Below are 19112 nucleotides of genomic sequence, written 5' to 3'. Positions count from 1 at the left end.
ATGTTATCTAGTAACACACAGTTTAGATCGTCAACTGAAAACGATGTCATCAAGTGAGTGCTGTCATGTTGACCTCGGCATATGTCAGCCTTCAGACAAAGTGGACCGAGACATATAGGACACTTCAGTCTGTACAGTCTGTGGTGAGCAAAAATGATTGATCTTGGATCTACAACAAAGGCGAAACAAAAACAAAACCCTAAATAATAACGTTATATGAAATGGCTCTTATTACGTAATTATTGATTAAAAATTACAATAGCATAGAATTTTCTAAAGAAGCGTATCTTTGTATTTTCATGATCACAGAGACAAAAGTAGTGATAAAATATTCAGTTACTTACATTTATTTTTAGTTTTCTCCTCTTAAATAAAGATGGAGTGTTTATTATCGTACGTACTGTCATTACTATTTCATCATCTAAATGACCAATAAAACAATTAATTAGTTGTTGCTTTACATACTGAGCAGTTTTATCAATCTCGTTTTGCTGTTTTCATCATGTGCATGAAAAGGGAAATGGAAAATTAATATGGAAAATACCAAACTATATATGTGATATATCGTTATCAATCAACTGATAAAATGGACCGATAGCTAAAAACAGCATGCTTCGGAATGTATGCAATAATCTGTCGTCACGGAAATACTATTGTCATTTGCACAAATCTGTGGTTGTTATTTACAGTCCTTTGGGGTGCTGAATTGATATGCAAACAATGAAACCGAATGTTTACAATTAAAATACCCATTATAGTGTGATATTGCAACGCTCACTGACCCAATTTGCGTATTTTCTCCATCTTAAATTCACAGGGGTAGATACTAATTAAACGCATGCGCAAACGAGCAGTTGCCATCTTGCCGAGTGAATCCATCGACGACGACTATTTACCAAATATTTCCTTCATTATTGCATCGAAAAATCAGGTTAGCATCGTTTTCTTTTTTTGCCTCAGAAGTAGGATGTCTGTAGATCTAACTGTGCTATTTTTTCTTATTTGTCCGGTGTTTTTTCAGTGTGTATTTTGCAGATGAAATATTATTTCCTGCCCTACGTCATCGAGATTCGGGGTTCTTCCATTATGCATAACGACACAGACCATTGCACTGGGGAATAGAAAAATATGATCGTAAAATTATTTAGCGCTGTTGTTGCTTGAAGAAAACTCGTGTACTTATTACGGGGTTTTCAGTTTAAGATTCTGTACCGTCAGAATGTCCTGTTATGAATGTTTATGAATTTTTCTTTCGATTTTCAAGCTAGACGGATTTAAGAAAACAGGGGGGTGCTTCGTCTAGCAATGGCGACAAGTCTCGTACATCGCAATAGACCCATTTGACACGAAAAGAAAACACATTAAGCGTGTGTGAAAAATTTAAACTCCTACACAGAAATGTATGGTAATGTTCAAAGTTTCATTTCCCAGTATTACATTTTGTGTCATATTGTTTTTTTCTCTCATCACATCCCAAATTTGTTTGTGAAACGGGAAACTTTTTCTAACAAAATGGCGGTTACCCTTCAGAAAATAACCAACGACTTGTCGTGAATATTTAAATACTGGAAGTGTATATAATATATTATAGCTATTTGTACGTATGAATGGTACGATATATGTTGGCGTCATGCATGGAACGAGAGGGAAACACGTATATGAAGGGAGAAGGGACATTGTCAACCATATTGCTAAGTTAACACCCCCTCTTGGACGATGCCATTATTATGCTAATGATCTCACAAGGCTACAGTTATCATTCAGCGGGGGTATAACCGTATATTTCAACCAGTAAGACAGTCAGTGTTATAAATATCAGTTTTACAGCAGTCATATTTAGGATGGTCACGTATGTACAAGTCGTTTGATAATGTTGTTGTCTGATAGTCATTGGATATTCAAAAGATATTTAGGATGAAAATAGGATAGGGTCATTTCCTGAACATTTGAATAGTAATGTATCAATGTATGTAAAGATTTTAACACAATTTGCATTTAGTTATATAAAACCAATGACGTTTATAGTGTGGCTTTGAATTCCAAGATAGCATTAAAGCGAAAACAGATTGTGATTTTGTAAAACAATAAATACGTGGATTGGAGTATATTTTTTCAGAAAATTAACTTCATGATCTCTTTAAAACAAATCAGACCTCATTGATTTAAAACTATATTTAATTATCAAACTCATGCACTATCAAACATGATTTATATTTTGGTGAAAATAGTAAACAGTGACAAACCCTGATTTTCAATCTTTAAGATGCTCATGTATTTTATATCTATATATGTGTTTACTCTGTATGTTCAGTGTTGCTTTGTCATGCTCTCAAATACAGCTGTAAGTGTTATTGAAAATTTACACTGTCATGATACATGCTTCCTCTTTTACGTTATGCAATAAGTTGTCTCAACATGCTCAAGTACGTATAAGGAAACATGTTTAATAGATTACAACATTTGTGTTCCTTGTGAGGAAATAGGAAAATTTTAAAGAAATATTTTTGTAACCATTCTTGAAATGGACATATGATTTCTGATATGCTGATGATTTACTTTACTGCACGTAACATTGTCATCAATAAAAATTTGTTTTTGTTCCAGAAAGAAAAAAATTAAAATTGTTGAAATTTTAAGCCACTGGAGATATGACTCTAGCATGGCATTGATATGACTCACAGCATATGTCATTGTGATTGTCATGATTTTATTCATTATGAAAAAAGTTTCATGTTCAGTGATGGAGATGGTATTGCATCTAACGCTGAAAAATATATTTGAATTTAATGAATATAAAACTCTGCAAAGTATATTTGAATTTCATTACTGTAAACAGGAAAAGTTTTGAAATGCTCTTTGTATGTATGGGAAAAAATTATGTTCTACCAGAAAATATTGTGACTATTTTGTGTGTATGTTTTGGTGAGTTTCATATCCTGTTTCAGGGTTTCTAGATATTTGCGATGACAGCACCCGGACCGGGTCAGTCCCATTTCAGTTCAGGGATGACAGGTGAGTGAAATTATCAACAATAAAACATTTTAAAAAATTAAAATTAAATTTTTTGTTTTTCTTTTTAATTTACTCAGAGATTGCGAAAGAGAACTCTGACAATTTCAGCATTATTAGCCATTTTGTGAATTTAGAATGGGCCACTGCCCTTTCATCAATAGTAAACTTCAAAATTTTAATGGGCTCTTTTTTATCCTAATGTTCAAAATGGCACATGGTCCCTCCTTTCCTAATCCCTGTTGCTAATGATTGGCTATGATCTGTAGACACAAGATTAAGCAATATGCACCTGTGGGAATGATTGTGCCATATAAATGTGTAACTGACAAAATTTTAAATTCATGTGAAATTTAGACAAAATAAAAATGTGAAATGTTCAAGATTATCTATTGATTTCCATGGTGATCACATTGTCTTAGCTTATGACATATGTCATATTTTGGGATGACACCTTCTTAGTAGAGTACAAATTTTGGTGCAGGATTCGAACCTGCACCCTCAGAGTCAGACACCAAATAACCAGCACACAATGTTGGTTGACTAACCTGCTCAGGCACCATAACCTCCACAAAAGTGGACTTTTTTGGTTGAGTCCCATACAGGATTCAAACCTGCACCCTAAGGGTAATCATAGCTTTCGGCCATGGGAGCTGTGCCAGTTCACACTTATCAGAGAGGTACACAAAGTATGCAGTTCAAGACTACCAGTTGTCTGACTTCCATTTTGGTGGAAGTTGTGGTGGCTAAGCGGGTTATGCGGCAGACTCTGTGCTGGGGATTAGGTGCCTGACTCTGAGGGTGCGGGATCGAATCCCATATGGGACTCGACCATAAAAGTGCTAGAATCTGCAGTTTCCTTAGAAAGAGTAATCTCAAATATGACATATGGTACATCTGACCAATTTTTAAATAGCATTGTGTTGTCTGAGTTTGTAAAACTGTATCTGCATCAGATATTCTTTGAGGGAAGTGTTAAAAATATAAATTGTCTATCCAGTGTTTATGTGTTATTACACATGAACACTATTTCTTAGGTTAGTGTCCTAAATTTACCACAATATATAAGTGTTTTCAGACTTGTTGTCTTGGTCGATGAATGTTAATTTTTCAATTCCATTTGGATGGATCCCCTCCATTCATGATGTTTGTCACAGAATTGTCTGGTCTTGATTTTTAGACACTGGTGTCATGTAGCTGAACATTTGCAGCAGTAAAGGATAAACAAACAAACAAACATGAAGCTAGTCACAGAATTATCTTGGCAATATCTGGCCCTAAACTGATTATTTACACACTGCCGTCAAATAGCTGGAATTTTGTTGAGTACAGCATTAGACAAGAAACAAATAAATGTAAACATCACGAGCTAGTCACAGGTCTCTCTGGTCCAGAATTGATTATTACAAATTACATACAGTCACCATACAGCTGGAATATTACTGATGGTGTGTCAAACAACAAACAAACTATGCCCTGGACTGACTTCAGTATTTGTCAACAGCAATAAAATAAAATTCTTTTAATATGTTTGATGCAATTACTTGAGTTCTAGTTTATGGTTGTGACTGAATACTAATGGATTATTGAACTCCTTCATCTTTTCATCCCAGAAAATGAAGAAAGGCTGTAGCCTAGTAATTAAGATGCTGACTTGTTCCTTTTTGGGATACTTGTTTTAGAGGATAAAATCTTTAATGTAGAAGATTTGCATGGATATTGAAACCATAAATTCCATTTGACACGAAGTGGCTCAAAATGTAGAACATGGTCACATTCAGAACAATGGGTGACAAAAAACAATAGCTAATCTACATCCTTGATGTAAAGATTTTAAGTTATCAAATTGTTTCACATGGAACAGAATCCTGTTCATTCTTGTAAGGAAATTATGCGAAAAATGCACATTTGATGCATTGTGCATCAGCGAGGAATGCAAACTATGCGTTGCTTATTTATGAACACTGAACCATACATGCTTTGTTTCAGGATATTTAACAGACAGTGATAGTAAAAACTTGTATATGGTTTAATAAACCCATAAAATTAAGTTATTAAACAAGTGCCTGTGAGAATTCAGGTTGCATGCATGAGTGAGTTTAGTTGTCCATATTCCAACCATATTCCAGCCACATCATGGCGGGGAACACTAGAAATGGGCTTCGAATATTGTACCCAAGTGGGAATTGAAACTAGGCCTTTGATTTAATGAGCAAACACTTCAACAACTGTCCCCATGAGCAATGATGAAATGGACCATGTGATGCACGATGATTTGGATGGTTGAGCGTCATAATACCCTGATTACATTACCGTTGCTCACTCTGTCGATCACTGGATTTTCTGTTAATGCTCAATGATTTCGAGGCTTGAATATTGCAGAATGTGGCGTTCAAACAACAAATGAATATTCAATAAGTAGATTCTTCATATCGAGAAAAAGCATTGATTCTTAGTTTGAGTTGAACAGTAGGGTCGCAGGAATCCACAAGGAGGCAGATATGATACACATGGCAATTAGTGGCCAAAAATCGAGAAATCGAATAACAAGTGAGCATTTGATGTGTTACTCAGTATATTCAGTGAACAATTATTAAATAATCTTGGACATGCTTTGACCATGTTGACAGGCATGATTTATCACCAAAGTGATATTTTATGTGTCTTCTCATATTGTGCCCATGTGGAGAACTGAACCCAAATCTTCAGCATGACCAGCCAACACTTTAACCTCTGGGTTACCCCACCGCCCCCAAAATACAGGAAAGTTCCTTTGTTTGAAAAAGGAGTGTTTGTTGATTATCAGTAATCCTTCATTTTATTACAGCTTACAACTGTCCTGATAGCCTAATTCAGGATCTGTATCAGCTGCTGGTTAATGCATTAATTATTTGATAGGAGGCTTGTGTGATCAAGTCTTGTCTGCAACGATACGCCATTGTTTCAATATGTATTCTGCATTCCTCCAATAACTGAACGCATACTACCATGTTTGTGAATTCTGCATTTTGAACCAACAAATAAAAAACCAACTATTACCAGGCAGAGGGAATCAAGTTAGTGCCCAGACCAATAAAGACTCAGATTTCATAACACATTTGACAATCTATCTCTCATTAATCACAATTTAATGTATTCAAGGAATTGGAATACCATAACATATTTGACAATCTATCTCTCATTAATCACAATTTAATGTATGCAAAGAATTGGAATATGAATTCACATGATGGTTTCAAGAGTAGATCTCAGATCATGCCAATACCAGTTCTTCATCAGCCCTGCTTCCATGACTCACAGACCAAGGTTGTCATTGGAGCTATTTTTGTCCTTGAATCTATATCAGTACAAGCACTATCTTACATTAGGAAATATCACCAATCATGTGTCTAGATTCTGCATTGTATTAGATTTCATTTGGGTTTACCTATTGTTGTTTCTTAAGAGAACAGCAGATGGATTGATAATGGAACAATGTTCACAATTGAGGTTGAATGTTGTCGGAGTGAAGATTGCTTGAGATCCCAGGAAATTTGAATTGTAATTTATGTCTAAAACTTCTTACTCCATTTTGTCTGCATTCCAATTATTGGGGTCAGTTCTTGTTAAAAACCCAAATATTTTTAACCTTCAAAGTGGAAAATTATTGAATGGCATTTGAAGTGCATTCCAAGTATTCTGAATGTACCGGTGTTTGAGGCAGGATCGAAATGGCAAGACATATCATGTCCCGAATGTGTCTCAAATGAATCGGAATGAATGTAGATTGCTGTTTGAATTCAGGTGAAATATTTTTCAAATGTATTGGAATATTTCAATTTTTGTTGGAATGCAGCACGAATGCACCTTGAAACACGGTCAAAATGTCTTGAATACTGTTTGACTGAGCCTCGATGCCATAAAAACATGGCCAAATTGCATAAAAATGTGGCCACCTGTCACTGAAAAGACAGAATTTAGGAGTTGCCAGTAAAACGACATTCTTCCAAAACTTGAAAAAACTGTTTATTCTGATTTTTTCCCAAATGTGGTTCGATTTTGAAAAACACAATTCTGGCTGATTCTACTTGATTCCTATGAATTTGAAATAGGTGTGAAGGGGACCTTAAAGATGTGTGCAGGGATGGACTAGAAGTCCCTGACTAGAAGTATTTCGAAGTATGAAATTTATGTTGAACACATATTTTTATCCACAAATTCTCAAATTTTTAACAAGATTAATGTTATGATTATCTTTTTCTTCCTTTGGGTATGAGTTAACTGTATTTTAGTGATGAAAACAAATTCAAACTAGGTTGATGACTCCAGAATAGACTGCTTTTTTCTGACTTTAACCGTTGACAATTCTTCAAACACAGGGTTGGAAATAACTTAAAATTGCTACTGTATTTCCTGTACAGTTGCACACGTAAGATGACTTGCCCTGAAAATTTTACAATATACTGGCTGATTTTCTTCTTTATTTTTTGAATGAACAACATAACTGACAATGGAAAGTGAACATGACACCACTCCAGTCATTCTCTTCCCACAGAGGTTACTTGTCACATCTTCCTACGAACCTCTGTTCTAATATGGCCATATTTCACGGTTCTCATAAAATCCCCTAGCTGCAAAAAATGGCAGCAGATTTATCTCCCTTTTTTCTGTCCAATTAGAACACGTGTTACATCGACGTAGATTCAACTTGACAAATGCAAGCAATGTGGAGAAACAAATATGACATGACAGAGTTCTGTCTAGAAGAAACATTTGAGTATCACGCTCGGGAAGAGGTTCTAGTTTTCATGATACATAAGGAAATTACTGACATCTTGCGAACGATCACTTTTGAAACAAGGTCGCTGATGGCACCACTAAACACTCGCACCATGAAAGGGTCGTATTAAAACAGAGGTTATGTAGGAAGATATGACAAGTAACCACTGTGGGAAGAGAATGCGGTACAGTGTGATATACATATTTGTAATTGGTTTGCCAGACAGAAAAAAACATTGGACTGGGATGTTGGGCAAAGACTTTTTTCTACCAGTGTAGCATACTTACCAAAACATGTATTTTTAATTTTTTTTCACATTTGTATTTTTGACCACTCACAGTGATTTCAGTGACAAGTGGAAGCATGAATGTATATATGTGTACACAAGTACTTTGATTAAGCATGTTCCATCATACAGTCTTTACTGTTAAAATATTAAGGTTAGGACAGGTGAAAAATCAATCTTCATTGTAATATTTTGTTCTTGTAAAAAGTATGGATTGGCTGGATGGAAATCCTGGAAAATGTTGCTGGGCCTGCAATATTAAACATTTCAATTAGAATTTGCTCATCATGGATATAAAGCCAAGACCAGTTTCTGTGATTCCATGATCACAGAAGGACTTGCAGAAAAGGTAACTAACCAAAGAATTGCATGAAAATAATGAACTTTTCTATATGATTAATTTTAATTTAATGTTTTAAAACAAATATTGTGAGGGAAAGATGCCCAAACATTTATCACATGATCCAGGGAATTCATAAATAGCAATATGAATCCTACAAATATGGAAAATTGAGAAAAAAGTGTTTGTCAGTTTAATTTCTTGTTGTATTATGACCACATTCACTACACTTATTTGTAACCAAAAATAGAAATTATAGGCATATGCATATTGATTTGCAAAACTTTTTGTCTTTTCTGATGTCAATTTTATTATTTCTTTTCAAATTTGGATAATAGTCAAAGTGCAAGATAATAAAACCTTAAAATAAATAAAAAAGTTTGTTTCAATTTTAAAAAGGAAACAGTGATGTTCTTGTTTGTAATTTCAGACAGGTAATTTTTCAAGGTTTTTTTGATCATTTTCTGATATTTTATCACTTAATTCTCTGGGAATTGAAATTAGTCACTGTGCTATCTGGTGTAGTCCTGATGCTAGAGTACTGAAGTATGCAAGCAGATTCATCGCATCAATAAATTCTTAATTCTTCAATTCATTTTAAACATGCATTTCTAGCCCTGAAAACATTTGACATCGTGTGGAAGTTATGCTGTCTTCAGACAGAACTGAACTTACGGACGTGATCACATGACTTAAATCATGTGGCAGGCTATTATTAACTTACATCACGACAGATGTGGGGTCCGGTTTAATGTGTACAACTACTGAACATCATTTTCATTTCACATAAAAATCGTCTTGAAGGCAGGGTTCCCGGATTTGTAGGGTTGGAGTAAATGGGGTTCCACTGTACATGCTTTTTTCTGTATTTTTTTGTGCATTAAGAAACATAACAAGGAAAATTTGATAAATGATGCTAACCAATTATTTTCGATGATTGATCAATTTTAATGAACCAATTATCAATAATTTTATCCAATTCTAAACACTACTTGACAGTGCATTTTAGAAATGCTTCTTTACGCTGCTTTTAGCAATATTCCAGCAGTTTTATGATGAGGACACCAGAAATGTTGTCAGATGTAACAAATGTTTATATTTGGGATTGCATTTCCACAGTTATGTACAAGCATAAACATGTTTGTTTCAAACCATTTCTCTCTCTCTTAATGGCCACCCGTGAAGGTTTGGGGTAGAATAGGCCTTCAGTAACCCATTCTTGCCATAAAAGGTGACAATGCTGATCATAAAAGACGAGTCACAGGATTGGGTGGTCAGGCTTGCTGACTTGGTTGACACATGTCATCGGTTCCCAGTTGCGCAGATCGATGCTTGTGCTGTTGATCACTGGATTGTCTCGTCCAGACTGGAATATTTGCAGACTCCCACCGTACAGCGGGAATATTGCTGACTGTGGCATGAAACTAAACTCACTAACTCTCACTCACTCACTCAATCACTCACTCACTCACTCGATTGTCTGGAGAAGACTGCTGACCGGAATATTAAACAATAAATCTAACTGACCACTGTGAATATTGAATTTTGATTCAGAAAAGGGTTGAAGCCATTTTTTCTCGCCAGATTTTAACCCCTGAAATATTGTTATCAGAAGGCACATTGATGTGGTTTGAGAAACGCATTGGCTTGTGCCTTGAAAATTGGTTTTGGTTGAAAGAATATTTAGTATTAAGCGGAAATCTGTTCTACTGTTTTGGCTGTTTTTAAGAAAAATATTTTCATACCTGGATAAAGACCTGTTACAGTTAGACGTCCAAGTCCAGGGCCTAGATTTTCGTAGCTCTCTTAGAGCTAAGATAGTTGTATGTTAATGTTGAGGTATGGCATTTATGACTATCTTAGCGCTAAGAGAGCTTCGAAAATATAGGTCCAGGTTACCAATGGATCTCTTATAGCATATGTCACATTACATTTATCTGGATTTTTTAGGCATTACATAACACACACACAGACATCCTCTAATACATGACTAAATATTGTTTGTAGGCTTCAGTTATCTATTATTTTAGAGAAACTTTTTGTTGACCAAAAATAAATAATAAAAAATGGGAAATTTTAACCATAAATTGTATATCTTAATATCGTACATATTCCATCTCACCTCGTCATCATGTCAGAAAGCCAAGGTTCCCCCACTCCCCCTTGCAGCACCTGCCCAAATTCCCCTAGACTGACCATGTGACCCTGCCATGCAGTTGTTTAGCTCTTGATGTATATATCTGTCAGTTTTCTGTCTGAGGTGTTTCTGTCAACAAGGGTAAACATCAACCCCTAGAGGGAGAAATTCTGCCATTGTCTGCAGCAAATGGCAATCAATACCTTAAAATTTTTAGATTTTCTTTTTTGTATATTTTATATAATTTTTTTTTACCAATTCCTTGCAAAAGGCACTAATTTAATAGTAGTTAAGTCACCAAGCTGATTCTATAACAGTAAGATAAGAAGATTCCTTGTTTTGTAATGAAATACAGGGGCGATGAGGTAGCCCAGTGGTTAAAGCATTAGCTCGTCACGCCAAAGTTTATTAAAGATCTGGGTTCGATTCTTCGCATGGGTACAATGGGTGAAGCCCATTCAGTCTTCCACCATGATGATATGGCTGGAACATTGTGGATTAAAGCTATGCTCACTCACTCACTCACTCTCTGACTCACTCACTTACTCTCTGACTCACAATAAAGTCGAGGCAGTAGGGTAGCTTATCATTAATGCATTGAACGCCTATCATACTGAAGACACAGGCTTTATTCCCCACATATGTACAATGTATTCTGCCCATTCTGGTGACCCTCCCTGTAGTATTGGAGAACTTTTGCTAAAAGTGGCTTGAAACTAAACTCACACACTCATTAAGTCTGTGACATGATCAATATTTGCACCTACAGTACATACAAGTGTTGTATAAGTACAAGTACAGATGTCTGCTTAATTAATTTTTTCAACAACACCTAGCATCAGTGTTAATTATCGTAGATTCTATGTCATGAAAGGGAAACGATTTTCTTTTTTTGTTTGTAGTCTCAGTATTTTTCAGAAAAAGATATGTTGTAGACAAGCATTTTAAGTTGAAGCAGTGTCACTGGTACATATTGTGTAAGGATTTAGATGGCAGCTGGTCCTCAAACCAAAACACAAAACACCAGGCTGGCATGTTTCAATCTGCCATGGTAAAAGAATTAAAACAAATTGAAAATTGATAGAAGACAACTGATCGATCAAATTTGAGATAACTTGTGCGGCGTCATGTGACTTTGATTGACTCATAAAAAACAGTTTCTCATTCATTGTGGGTAGAAGGGATTGAATATCTTGATCAGAACCCCAAGAGCAGCATCTTTTGAGATCCAGCTTCTAGACCTCACATTTCAGTAAACTCATACAACGTCTGCATTAATTCTAGTGATCTTAAATTATGTCTTTCCAAGAGCACTTTGTTTGGAATCCTAAATGTCTACATGTCTGTTACAATACTTTTCATTTATTCTTTAGTTTAAAATAGCTTAATAAAGCTTAGCAGATAGATAGGTTTGTTTTGTAGGCATGAATCATGGATACAGTGACATTGAATACATGAAATTGAAGCCCCATATTGCTTTCTTACAAGGTTGTTTAGATGTACGTGCGAGGTCATTAAATTGTACTGATTTTCTTTCTTTGGTTGAATATCTTGTCTAGCTGATAAACGTAAAATTCGCAGTGTGCGAAATGGTTTCCAGATGTTGCTAGTCAGTGACAGATTCTATTGTAGTCGCTACAAATTTTAGACTCAAACAACACCAATACAAAACATGTATACCAAAAAGAAGCAACTAAAAGAAATGGAATGCTGATAATTTGGGTGTATGTGAGATTAGATTAAAACTTCATTTTTGACTAGTGTCATAACATCTTTCTTAGAATCCATCATTATTTTAAGTATTTAGTTGACTACTACTTTAATGGTCAAACTACTATTTTTGATCCGTTTAATTTTTTATTATGGTTTAATTGGCATTTCTGCAGTCAGGCTAGCTATGCCTGAATATTTATATCTTGCATGAATGTATTATAACTAAACAAGTTGGAGAGAGTGATATATTTTCAAAATGACCCCATGAAACTTAACTACCCAATCTGGTCATTGACTGTGGAGATTTAGTGGCCCGGTATGATTTTTTACTAGCCACGAACTAGCGGGCAAGGGGCAGTTTTGCACACTGGGGAATTATTTACCCGATATGATTTTTTCTTGCCGCAGACTATTGGGCATGTGGCTGTTTTGCATACTGGTTTCCCAGGAGGTTAAATTTATGATCATAGGCGAAAAAATCAGGAAAAGACATCAGCTTATAAAAAAGGCCTGCAATCAGTAAATTGTTATGGCAAATTGTAAGCAAGTTGTTGCCTGGCTTCCAATCATGTATAATTGGTATAAACTTACGTTAGTTTTGATAATGTATGTGTATGAAAACACAACAGTACAGTGGAAGAAATATTGTTAAGGTATTAACTGGCTTCCTGTCATGTATTATTGGTATATGGGTACATTAAATTTGATATTGGTTCCAACAGATCCAGAGTAATGCATGTCAGTTTGAGATAAGGTATTATGGAGTTGATATACAGCAACAAGGGTGGCAAGAAGCTTTGCTGGAGTAGGTACATGGACACCAGAAAATGTACAAGAAAAGTCAAGGTCTGGTGGAAGAACTCAAAGAAATCTAGTCTTAACTGCTGTGCATCGTTGCACACCACTCTGGACATGGAAAATCCAGCTCTCAGGAAAGATCACATCTGTGCATCTGAAGAAGGAAAGATCAAGTATGCCAAATATGGACAGTTATTCCACCAATAAATGTTTGAACTGATTCTTTTTCTCCAGTTTCCTTTTTTCCAAGAAAAAAATATTTTTTTCTCTAATCCCTTTTTTCATGAAGCTTTTTAAATTAAATTATTATTATTTTCTGTAAAGTTGGATATTTACCCGATCAACGTGCATTCAGTATATTTTTTTTAAGATTTGTAATTTGTAGGAAGAAATCTCATAAAGTATGTTTTTCTTGTTTTTATAAGGCATGTGACATTTCTGATCGATAGTGTTTCCGTTATCAAATATATATTGCAAATGTTCTAAACATCTCCTTCAAATGGCTAATTTACATGTTGGAAAATGTGATAGAAGCATGCCGTTGCTATGCCAACCAGAGCCATGAAACTCATCATGGCCTATTGAATTGATGAAACTGTGTCGCCTGTCAATAAATCCCATGGTCGTGAGCCTCCTCTCCAGATCAAACTATAATCAGAGAATGCCATGTCTAAGATCAGAGGCCGCTTTGTTTTATGAACGTTTTTGTCTTCTCAGAGATTTTACCTTAGTTCTTAATCACTTTCTACAAATTGCTTCAGAGAATGAATCTGATATACAAGAAGATTTCTCTTCAGTTTAACATGATCGGTTTGATCAAGACTGGGCTGGTTGACATCAAACATTTTGTTTTCTTCTAATGTATTATTTACATTAAATGTGTGAGTCACACATTGCAAGAAGATTACACAGGAAAACTGAAACAATTAACTGACAAAAGAGGGTTGTTGCCAAAATTTATAGGGAGGCCATAAACATACGACACAGTGCTATACTTTAAAAACAAACATATAAATTTGAGCCTGTCCATTATCAAAGAGGAGGGTAGGGTGTCATTAAAAAGGTTACAGGTATTATGAAGGGTGGGCAATAACAAACTTAGGGGGTGGTCAGCTAAGTCTGATAGTTAATGACCAATGTGGCCCTTGATAATTAATGACCGCTCCCAATCATATGTACACACACTCATTATAGGGATCATTTGATGGAAATTGCCACTGTACAGAATGTTGCAGAATCTGAAAATAATCGATTTCGCGTGGGATGTGCTCCCATTCATGTTCGAAAAATATTGATTTACTTGCTATTTTATCAACATGGCCTGTTAGCTGCTGTCTTGCCGTGAGCGAAAACAGGTCAGAAAACATTTCTCCATGTGCAACATTTATGCTCCGAAAACATTTTCACGTTAGAAGGAACAATTTGTACTAATTATGGTGATGGCGGTACAAGAAATGTTTCAGTTTCAAGATGTGACAAAGATTGTGCCAGCATCTTCCTGGATGCCATAAATATTGCATCTTGTTTCAGATTATTAGGGATGCAAATAACATTCCTGCATGTTATTGTTCTGTTCAGATGTACAAGTTTTGGACGGTCATGTCCTTTTGTATTTCTTCATTTATCCTGTATGCATGAACTTATTTTGGATGCAAATAACTGTTGGTGTTTTAATGGATATGAAAGAATATAATTATTGGAATGATAGAAACCAGTTAATCTGAAGTATGTAATCAGTGTAGACATTATGTATCAAATGTTTGGGCTGTCTTGCCATTTATTTTCAATTATTAGATCCTTTAGACATGAAAATATGAATGGATCCTTTTAACAGTTTGTGTGAACCTACTGACTCTGAAAGAGTGTGATTGTTTGTACGATGGAAATTAATTAAACAAGTATTTTATGATTTATGATGTAATAGTTTTGTTCAGTTAATGTATATAATTTTTGGACATTCATGTCTTTTTTATTTATTTATTCATCCTGTACGCATAAACGTATTAAGGATGCAAATAACAAACCCCGTTCTACTGGATATGTAAGAGTATGATTGTTGAAATTATGGAGGCCAGTTAGTATAATATGTCTGTTAAGATAATATTCATAAAGTTTTTGGACAGCCAAGTAGTCTTTCTTCACTAGGTCACCAAGATTAAGTAGGATTTCCATGTATGTGAGCAATAATACAGTGCATGAGTATTTTACTAACTTATTTGGACAGTTGTCAAAATTTTAGTGCAATGTATGCAATTCTTGCAATAATTTTTCTGTCTATTCTATCATCTCCAGAATGCTGCAGTCTCTAAACTATTCAAAATTCAGAAGTATCATGACTGAAAGTGAGTTATGTTTGCTAACTTGTATCCCAATTGTGTAGATTAATGCTCATGCTGTTGACCACTGCTATGTAGCTGTAATAGTGCTGCATTAAAACAAAAACAAAAGTGCCAGTTTTGAAAGGCTCAGTCAGTTAATGAAATCAGGACATTTAGAAACAGAATTTTAAACCACTGTAAGTTTTTGTGAACACAACCTGCTATGGAAGCAAGTTGTGATAAATTAGATGACAGAGCGTACCAGGTTTCCAACTTAGGTTGAGCCACTGACAGGTGAAATATGATATACAGGTGTCTCTATATTCCGCCAAAAATGAAATCTCATGAGACTAAGCATACATGTGTCTTCTATTCCAAAACTTATCAAAAAGCCAGAGGTGGATTTCTTTTGTTTATCAGAATATATTTAGAGATTAACCATAAAGAGTTTGGCAGTTTGAAGTTATGCAATTAATTTATACAACATTGAGTAATCTTGAACTTGAGTATTTTAAATGTAAATAGAAGCAGAAAACAAAGTCGATCATATGATCTTTGCTAATGACAGTCACGTTGAAAATAATTGATTATTAATGAATCTGTTATATGTTAAAGTTTAGAGAATCAACAAAAAGGAATTTAAGTCCAATTTGTGTTTCACAAATAGGATAAAATTTCATGTTATAGATCATTTGAATGTTTTCTGATGATGTTAAATGAATAGCTTGAACAAATTTGCTGATTTAGAAAAGGTTAAAGGTCTTGTTACCAGTATTGTGACATGTTACTCAAAGAACTATATTAGCTAACCTTAACTGATGTGCTTGGAAACTTTTCTCAGTTTAATTTGATGTTTTAAATAGGGCTGTGTATTGTGAAATAAATTGTATTGCAATATATTGTGATTCAGGCACCCATATTGCGATACATATTGCGATACATATTGCGATATATTGGGAATGTAAGTGTTTGACAGCAAGTGCTACTAATGGTACATGTTGATCCTATTTTCTACATTTGTTGCTAAACATATATTTTATGGTTCGATAGCAGCAGTCTGAAACTTACAGTATGGTTCAAAATTATTGAGAATAGCTAAAGCATTTCATATTATTAAACGAGAACAAATCAGATAAAATTGAATGTATTGTGAAAGTAAACTGACCTTTTCATGTTGTGTAGGTAACAATTTAATATTTTATCAAGTCTCCTTGAGCTTCACGGCACAGTCTAAGACGGGTAGGCATACTTCCTATCAGAGAGGTTAGTGTCTCGTGAGTTATGCTATCCCAGTATCGGACCACTTCTCTCTTCATGTCTTCAATTTTTGTCAACCCCTTTTGATTCACTCATTCCTTCATCATCCCCCAAATGTTCTCAATGGGATTTAAGTCAGGACTATATGCAGGAAATGGTAATGCAGTCACATTTTTCTCCTGAAACCACTGCTTGGCATGTTTTGCGGTGTGTTTAGGATCATTATCTTGCTGCAAAATCCAGTCATTTCCATAAAACACATGTGCACTTGGAAGGAGAAAATGATCTAATATGTTAGTGTAGCGTTGACTTGTCAGATTTCCCTCAAACACACACAGCGGGGTCGTTCCTAATAAGGATATCCCTCCCCATACATGAAACTTTGGGCTGTATTTAGGTTGTCGATACAACGGTGCTGACGCAGACTTTGTCCATATTTTCACATTATTGGGATATACCCATATTGAGCTTTCATCAGTAAAAATCACATTTTCCCAGTCAAAGTTTTCATGTGCCAAACACCACTCAACACGCCTGTCTTTATGTTCTTGTTTCATGAGAGGAGAAGGAATTCTAGTCTTTTTCTCCCATCCAAGATCAATCAAATTTCTTCTAACTGTAGATTTTGATACAACTGTTGATCCCCTTTCTATCATTTCATACCTGATGTTGGAGATGCTTGCCTTTTGCTTTTTAGACGCAAAAAATTCCCAGCCGGACGCGATATGAGAAGTCCAATTTTCTGGGTCTCCCTGCTCCTTTCTGGTGCCCAAAATCCTTTCCCTCTTTAAAATTCTTCCTAATCCTATACACAGTAGAAAGTTCCTGTTCTCTCTGCCAATGTATTTACATCATCAATTCCTTGATTACACAACTCAAAAATCAACCTCCTTTTATCTTCAGCAGACATTGTTGACAGTGCTGAGGAAAATGACGTCTGCTACAAATTCAGGGGAGGTAACTCTAATTTTACTATACTCAGTAGGCCAAGATGAGTTACCTCCCTTACACCATTACTTAGTTTTAAGTATCAGTGAATCGGTTGAGGTGTTAGGATAGCTCAAAGTAAGAAGAAAAATTCTCAATAATTATGAACCAGACTATAAGTTGCATAGTAAGGGATTCTGTTTTCTTTCTTTATACCATTCATATTATTGCAGTGTGTCGTTTTGTCATTGAATAATAATGATTATAATTTAGTAGTGAATGGAATTTTAATGCTAAACATAACAATAATCACAAGAAAAATTTCTTTCTTTTCCCATTATACTGGTCCTCAGTAATAATATTGCAGAATATATTGTTTGAAAAGTGTATTGCAGGTAATATAATGCAGCCCGAATTTTAAACCTTTTACAATAACGTAATGAAGTATAATTGAGCAGACAGAGTTTCGAAATATTTGATTGCCTTCTCTCCAGTTTTCAGTAACTTTGTAATATTTCCATGAAGCTACTGAACTAATGTAGAATTCTTGTCAATTCATACAGTAAGGTACACTTACAATGAACAGGTTTGTCATAAACTGACAGGTGTAACAAACTATATTACCCATCAAAAGTTTAGAGAAGGTTTTAAGCAATCTCCCACAATCTGTCCTTTTAAGTGAAGTGAAGTATGATAAGCAATAAATATGGTACATGTGTATTTATTACCTTCAGGGACAGTTGTCAGGATTTTAATGCAAAGTATACAATACTTTCAATATTTTTTCTGTCTATTCTATCACTGTCATAAAATGCTATGTCTAAGAATGGTTAAAATGTTTGCTTGTCACGCTGTAGGCCCAGGTTCAGTTCCCCACTGCTGGAATATTGCTAAAAGTGGCATACTACCCAACTCACTAACTCCTGACCAGTGAACCAGGAAATTGAATTATGACCTACAGTGCCATGATATTCTTTTAACGATTGACAAGCAACTCTGGTGTATTTAGAATAAACATTCTTTCCATTATAATATGATAATAGAATGCATTTAGCTTTTATAAATCAAATGTAAATAAATGTATTCTTAAACATGCAAAGTGGCCATTGTTATTTAAAAGTTGGAAGTCTCCTTTCCATGCAAAAATTAACATTTAAAAAGACCCTGATCGAAGGAGTCACATCATGGCATCCCTTGCATTTAAAATGGAGATTGCTTATCGATCCATCTGCTAAATGGGAAAACCATTTGATTGTCTCATTTGTTGGACTACTCTTTCATGTAAGTTTGAGGTAAACATTATCATTGGAAAGAGAAACTCTAAGCATGCTAAGTGGATATAATTTGAAAACTAGAATTTTAATTTTTGGTCCATTAGGAGTGAGGAATTATTTCTTCGATGTTTAGTCTGTGTGTTTTGCGTTAGGTTTATTCGGTCTGGAATTTTTTCTTCTTCACAATCTAGTTTAAAGTATTTTTAATAATGTTCATTGATTTCAATGCAAATGTTTGGGATAATATTGAATTTTTGTGTAAAATGTGTACTATTCAGTGGTTTTACATCGTTT

At 34.9% G+C, this 19112-nt stretch overlaps 1 protein-coding gene across 2 annotated transcripts in view; it reads left to right on the top strand.

Annotated features, from left to right (window-relative positions):
- Positions 1-836: 836 nt before the first annotated feature.
- LOC137295957 (scm-like with four MBT domains protein 1) overlaps positions 837-19112 on the top strand; it is a 32312-nt gene continuing 14036 nt past the window's right edge. Inside the window, exons 1-2 of one of the 2 annotated variants that reach the window (XM_067827555.1) lie at positions 837-931; positions 2946-3012. In XM_067827555.1, coding sequence (XP_067683656.1) covers positions 2964-3012 — 49 coding nt within the window. In that variant the 5' untranslated portion in view covers positions 837-931; positions 2946-2963. Of the gene's footprint in view, positions 932-1772; positions 1850-2945; positions 3013-19112 lie in introns of those variants that run through there. The other variant, XM_067827554.1, reaches the window with a different exon arrangement.

The sequence above is a fragment of the Haliotis asinina genome, chromosome 9, assembly GCF_037392515.1.
Source record: "Haliotis asinina isolate JCU_RB_2024 chromosome 9, JCU_Hal_asi_v2, whole genome shotgun sequence".
Taxonomy (NCBI): domain Eukaryota; kingdom Metazoa; phylum Mollusca; class Gastropoda; order Lepetellida; family Haliotidae; genus Haliotis; species Haliotis asinina.
Note: the sequence above shows the minus strand (reverse complement) of the source record. Positions and strands in the feature narration are given on the sequence as shown.